The sequence below is a fragment of the Aulostomus chinensis genome, chromosome 14 (assembly GCF_037954235.1).
Source record: "Aulostomus chinensis isolate RoL2024-O1b breed Wild chromosome 14, RoL_Achi_v1.0, whole genome shotgun sequence".
NCBI lineage: Eukaryota > Metazoa > Chordata > Actinopteri > Syngnathiformes > Aulostomidae > Aulostomus > Aulostomus chinensis.
This window is the reverse complement of record NC_141333.1, coordinates 12,959,579-12,965,967: the sequence shown is the minus strand read 5'-3', so window position 1 is coordinate 12,965,967 and position 6,389 is coordinate 12,959,579. Positions and strand designations below refer to the sequence as shown.

Genomic DNA, 6,389 nt, shown 5'->3' with positions numbered 1-6,389 from the left:
ACACGCTGTCTGGTTTCACATGTCAAAATAAAAGCCTGTAATATGCCACGTTAGCAGGAGGGCATCTGGCTTGTAACTGCCTCCTCTCGTACTGTAGTGCTTTTATACTAATAAAATTATGTTTGGTGGATGGTTAATCGGATCCATTTAAATTGATAACAAACAAATATAAACATCTTATTTGCACTATGGTCATCAGGAGAAGAGAATCCAGGATGCATACAAGAACATGATATTTAATATGTGATAAACATTTGTTATACAGTCTGAAAAATAAGCATGCTCTCTCTCTCTCTCTCACTCACTCACTCACTCACACACACACACACACACACACTAGAGGTTTCCGGCGTCATGAAAACACAATGATGGACCCCATGAAGCATATATGTTCAAATATTCTGAGGGTAAGTGTCAGCAGGGAAACGCTCACCCCAAAGGGCGCCCTTGTCTTGAATGCAAGTCGTTAGAAGTGGGTTTTATTTTGAAAGTAGGATTGCACTGTTTCCGGTATTAGCTCAGCTGCATTCGATTGGCTTGACGCACCTCTCTCCTCGAGTTCAGCTGCAGATGCGCCGTCAAGGCACCACATATCGGGGGGAAACACACCTCCCTGAATCTAAACCTATCCCGCCTGAAATTACGCGGATTATGATGTTTTAGACGGGGGTGTATGGGAGCCAAACACACACGCGCAAGCTCGCACGTACGCGTTTTAGGAGATCTTCAAGTGACAGCATGTCACAAGTGGCTTTTTCTGACCGCTTCCACGAGCTCTCTTGTTTACACACTTACACACGCGTGTCACGTGATATGACAGCGGCAGATATTCTGACCACATGCTAATGTTATTGCTCCCTCTAGTGTCCACCATCTTACCTGCAGGCCTGCGTGTGTGTGTGCTGAGAACTGAATACGTTTTTTCTTACAGGGTGAGGACGTTTTTGGGAAAGCGAGGGTATTTTGGCCAGTTCTCTCGTCTTCAAAGGCCCATCTGATGCCCACTTGATGAGTAAGATTTAGTTTTAGGGCAGGGGTTAGGATTAGGTTCCAGTTAGGGTTAGTTTCTGGTTGTGGTTAGGATTGGGTTCTGGTTCAGAATAGGTTCTGTTTAGGATTAGGGTCAGGCATTTAGCTGCACAAAATAAAGTTTTGAGGAATGTATTATGTCAATGAAGGCCCTGACAACGATAGAACAAAGGTTTGTGTGCATGTTTGTGTCACATCTGTTAATTTTGATGTACTGCAACAAACCATCAACAGGCATGAATGAGCTGTGTGCAAGATAATCATGTAGATTATTGGGATTCCCTCCCCGACAGTGTTAATCTGACTCATTATTCACTGCGAGGTCAGCCTGACCCTGACCCTTTTCATTAGAGCTGCCGGGATTTGGTCAATTGATGACCGCATGCTCACAAATTTCCTTCATCAATAACAACTCAGACGGGTTCAAGACTAGAGTTGGAGCTTGGAGCATATATAACCAAAAGTCAAAACAGCTGTTTTACTGAAAAATGAAGAGACATGGTGAATGGACTCAATTTATATATAATTTATTTATAATTAGATTTTAGTGGTAGTGTTTTACAATGTCATCTAATTTACACACACTGATGGTGAAGGCTGCCATGCAAGGTGCCAAACTACTCATCAGGAGCAATTATGGGTTCAGTATCTTGCTCAAGGACACTTTGACAAGGTCACCGGGGGGAGGATCAAACCAGTGACCCTTCGGTTGCTAGATGGCCACTCTACCTCTGAGCCACGCCTCCCAACATAAACATATACATATGTTTTCTACAGAATCTATTTTTTGATTTCTTTACTAATTGTTCCTAGTTTTTCTGTATTTTTGATAAAATTTTGCTCACAGATCCTGATTGGTCCGGTAAAACTTTACAAAGCTGAATTAAAGTTGCGCACAATATCATTTTACAGTTAGATATTCACCTTTTTTTAAAAGTCTTACATTCAGTTTATGTATTGGCTTTAGCAGGGAGCAAGACTGCTTGAGACCCTGTGAATTTATTATTTTAGCATTTACACCAATGGGTGGCAATGCCAAGTGATGTGTTTGTGTGTATCACAGTGTCAGGACGACAATACTTTTGTAACACAAGATTTCCCACTGGTGTACTAGTACAAAAAAAATTAGAAAATAATAAATTTGAAGGATCTTATGTTATGAAAATGAGGCGGCATGGTGGTGCAGTGGTCAGCGCTGTCGCCTCACAGCAAGAAGGTTCCGGGTTTGAGCCCTGGCTCGGGCACAGGATCTTTCTGTGTGGAGTCTCCATGTTCTCCCTGTTCCTGTGTGGGTTCTCTCTGGTACTCCAGCTTCCTCCCACAGTCCAAAGACATCAAGAGAGGACGAGGCTGATTGATACTCTAAATTGACTGTAGGTGTGACTGTGAGTGTGAATGGTTGTCTGTCTATATGTGTTGGCCCCCATGTATGTGTGTGGGTGAACCCCGCCTCTCGCCCGTAGCCGCTGGGATAGGCTCCAGGCCCCCGTGACTCTTAACAGGATAAGTGGTAGAAAATGGTAAGATGTTACGAAAATGTTGTTTCTTGTGGGGTGTTGCTGAGGCAAATTCCTAAACTAATAGCGAAGAAATATTAATGATAACAATAAAAAAGTGAAGTTTAAACCTCATATTTGTCCTTGCACCCTCAATGTAACTTTACCCTCTGCCAGTCTTTGGGTTGAGTCACCAGGCTGCTCTTCATTCAACAGCTGAGTGGCTAAATTGATGGATTTGTGAAAGGTACTTGGATCTGCGACGCCAGACGTCAACAGGCTCTTAAGTCATATCTACAGGCGAAGCTTTTAGATCGCCCTGACAAGCCAAATTCAGTGGGTGCCAGCCAGCTCATTTCCCTACCACCTCACGATGTTCGCTCCTCTAGCAGAGATATGAGATGTGATTTCCTTGATGCACAAAATGGTGACTCGGGAGGTGTTGGTGTTGTTGGCTCGGCCGCTGTGATAGATGTTCCTACCGCCTCAATCAAAGCTGCAGCCAAGACTGAGGAGTTCATCTGCGGCTATGATGCACTTAGCGACTGAATCAATTTACTCAGCTATGTAGTTTCTTTTTTTAATGAAAGAAATAATTAATGTAAAAGAAAAAGACTTGCAGGTGCCAAATTCATCCAATTCAGATCTCTCCTAACCACCAGGCTGATTGATGGTCTCCTCTCTTTGTGTCCGACTGACTCTTCGCCAACAACGTCAGATCCCCATATTTCAGTCCCAATGACAACGTGGAGCATTGACGAAACCTGCGATGACTAGCTATTGATCAAGTACGCAAGAAGCTGATTGGCCACGCCTCCAAGTCCCTGAAGGCATAAATATATTGACCGGATGGCTCTGGGGCAGTTGATTTCTCACTTTGCTTGAAGGAGGGCTCCTAGTGCTGCGTTCAGGACCAGACACTGAGTGCCATGGACAGGGTCACAGCTGTCAACTGCTGCGTGGGACTGCTGGGGTTGTTACTGCTGCAGGGGGTGATGAACGTGGAAGGAGGGAACATATATAACTCTGGTGAGAGGATCTATCTTCTTGTTCATTAGTTGTTTTACATTTAAAATTGCAACCTTGAGCGATGATGCTATGAGACTGCATGGATCATTCTTCTTTTTTTTTCTTTTTTTTTGCACGTGCAGGTAACCGTGTCTTTAATACTAAAGAAGACGCAGATGTCCAGAGCAAGATTCTATCACTGCTACTACACAAGAGCTTAGTTCCTGTTGAAAAGAGTGAACCTCTAGGTGAAAAGAATTATGGACACAAGTCAATTAATCAAGTACAATCTTGCTTGGATATTAATTGTATGTTTCTACTTGCAGGTCTTGAGCTGGCCAATAAATTAGCAGAATTAGAGGAGGTAAGGTGACATATGAATTCACCTTGAATCCAGTTGGTTGTGGTGTACTGATAGAAATCACTGATCTGATCTGATCTCTCCTCGAAGTTAGAGGCTCTGAGGGAAGACTTGGAGCTGGAGAAGGAGGTTACAGCAAATTTGGCACAAGGCAAACCCATAACAAGGAAGAGGGGCGAACGTAAGTTGATTATCTCACGATTTATACACTGGGCAACATCAAATCTCCCCTTATCAAATTTCTAATAAAATTATCTCTTTCCAAAATGGAATCTCTTACAAGCAGCATCTCAGGAAGCAGCCTGATATACTCTTTTTGGAAGATGCATCACTTATCACTAGCAAAAAAATGCTCAACAGGCTGTTTTTTTTTCTTTGTAATACAAAAAAAAAAATCATCCATCAATAAAATACATTGTATGTAATTTGGCTCAAAAAATATCACATTGACTAAAAACCAGCCCTTTATCTCACCGAGATGCTACTTGTGATTCTGTCACAAATTAAGAGTGATCAGATACTCTAATTTAACTAGAAATTAGAAAAATATATGACTGGACGATTTGAAGTGTAGGTGTTCTGCAAACTAGACAGTATCAGTGTACTGCTTTAAGCTAACAAAGAGAACAACTACAATCTGTCTTTGTCTGCAGCTTGTTTCTGGAAGTACTGTGTGTGAGATGGAAGCAGGGGGACGACGACCACTGTGAAATCTTGCTGCGAAGCCCGACATAGCCTTAAGAACCACAACACTAGTTATTTAATGGCTGTATTTATCCCAGCAATAGAGTTGTAAATTCATCAATAAATTGATTTCCACTGCTCTGAGGTTCTTTCATGAAAGGATAGATGTGGTACATCACTAGAAATACTTCATGATGATAACTGCATGTTCTTATACACTAAATAGATTTTATTTTAGCCCTAAATTTAGTCTTACAGACAGGAATCAAAGCCTAATCAGTAGAAGTAACACCCAGATACTGACATGTATTGTGCACCTCAGGCTTGCAAAGGAGGGGCACAACATATGTTAGAAGCCCCCAGGCTTTGCTTCCTGTCTTCAAGTCTAAATTGAGGGCTGAAAAAAACCTACAGTCTCTAAGAACATATTTCTGATTTAGAAAACTTCATATATATGATCTCTCAAGGGATTTTATTTGGCTAACGCTTGTTTGTCACCCTCTTGTGGTCGAATGGAGAAGAACTTTTTTTGTACCACTGCTGAGACACATTACTATCTATCAATGCTGTTACAAATGCACTGTTCTTCATTTTACAACATGAATAAAATCATAACGGGGACCTTTACTTGAAGTGTTTTGGTTTGTTTTTTGCTTTTGTTTTTTTTTTTAAAAACAGGGACATTAATGAACTCAAATAGACTTATTTTTAACGTTTGAAAGAGAAGACAATTCCGCACAACTCGAATCGAAAACAGGACAAGGAGCACTGCATTGTCTACTTTTAGGCGATTTATATGAAATGGATGTCTTTTTAAACAGTGGAAACAAGTGTCATCGGGGGACACAGCACGGAGCGCACATCTGCAGTGAAAGGTTAATTCATGTACAATGAAGTTCATTTAACTGGTGACAACGCTGAGTCACAGGCTTAGTCTAAATAATAGGAGAGTTGTTAGTGAAAAGACCTGAATCACACAGGCCATGGTGAGCTATTGTGGTTCCAGGGAAACCAGACCGAATGTGATGTGAATCAGCATTCACAGTCTCAAACAGCAGCCTGGGCGATTGTGATGACTTTGTGATTCCTTTGAGTCAGTGAGTCCTTTGCTGTAAGGATACTATTCATGCGCCTGAACACAAAAATATCTGGAGGTTATGTTTTCCCCGCTCTTTGGCTCTCAGCAGGATCATGCAAAAACAATGAGGCTGAGTAAGAACCTCTAAAAAAGTCTGGAGCAGATCCCTTTAAGATAGCAAAAAGAAATAAATAAAAGGCATGTTCTCACATTGAGTTTGGCTGAGGTCGCCGAGTACCCTCCCGTTAACTCCACCGAGCAGGATTTATTTTTAGTGCTTGTTTTGTTATGAATGTGATACACCTGAAGTCTGCAGTACGTGAAGAAGATTACACAGTCAGCCACTGCAAAACATGTGCCACTGTTATACCTTCTGTGTATTTTAACAAGTCATCGCAAATTTATTTCCTATAATATTTCTTACTCACTTGCTCATCTGTGACGTTAGCTGACAAGATGGAAATGAACCTCAAGTATAATTTGATTAACATGAGATGGGAAATGTTTCTCCAAATTAAAGGACCAGTGTGTAGGATCTAGTACCATCTAGTGGTTAACTTTAAGATTGCAGCCCCTCACTTCCTCGCTTAAAGGAAAACTGGTACCACTTCAAAATAAGTCTCCCCTTACTAAGGATTAATAAATGGTTGTAAGTGCAATATTAATTGCATTGTAAACACTTCATAAACCATTAAATAACAGTTATAAATGACTTATAACCTCATTTCCAAAA

The 6,389-nt window shown here is 41.2% G+C and overlaps 1 protein-coding gene across 1 annotated transcript; it reads left to right on the top strand.

The window, feature by feature from the left end:
- Positions 1–1,167: 1,167 nt before the first annotated feature.
- uts2d (urotensin 2 domain containing) lies at positions 1,168–5,185 on the top strand. Its single transcript, XM_086224235.1, is given in 6 exon segments — positions 1,168–1,201; positions 3,188–3,554; positions 3,614–3,781; positions 3,860–3,897; positions 3,985–4,075; positions 4,548–5,185. Coding segments are annotated over 5 exon segments (423 nt in total). The 5' UTR covers positions 1,168–1,201; positions 3,188–3,454; the 3' UTR covers positions 4,574–5,185.
- Positions 5,186–6,389: the final 1,204 nt, after the last annotated feature.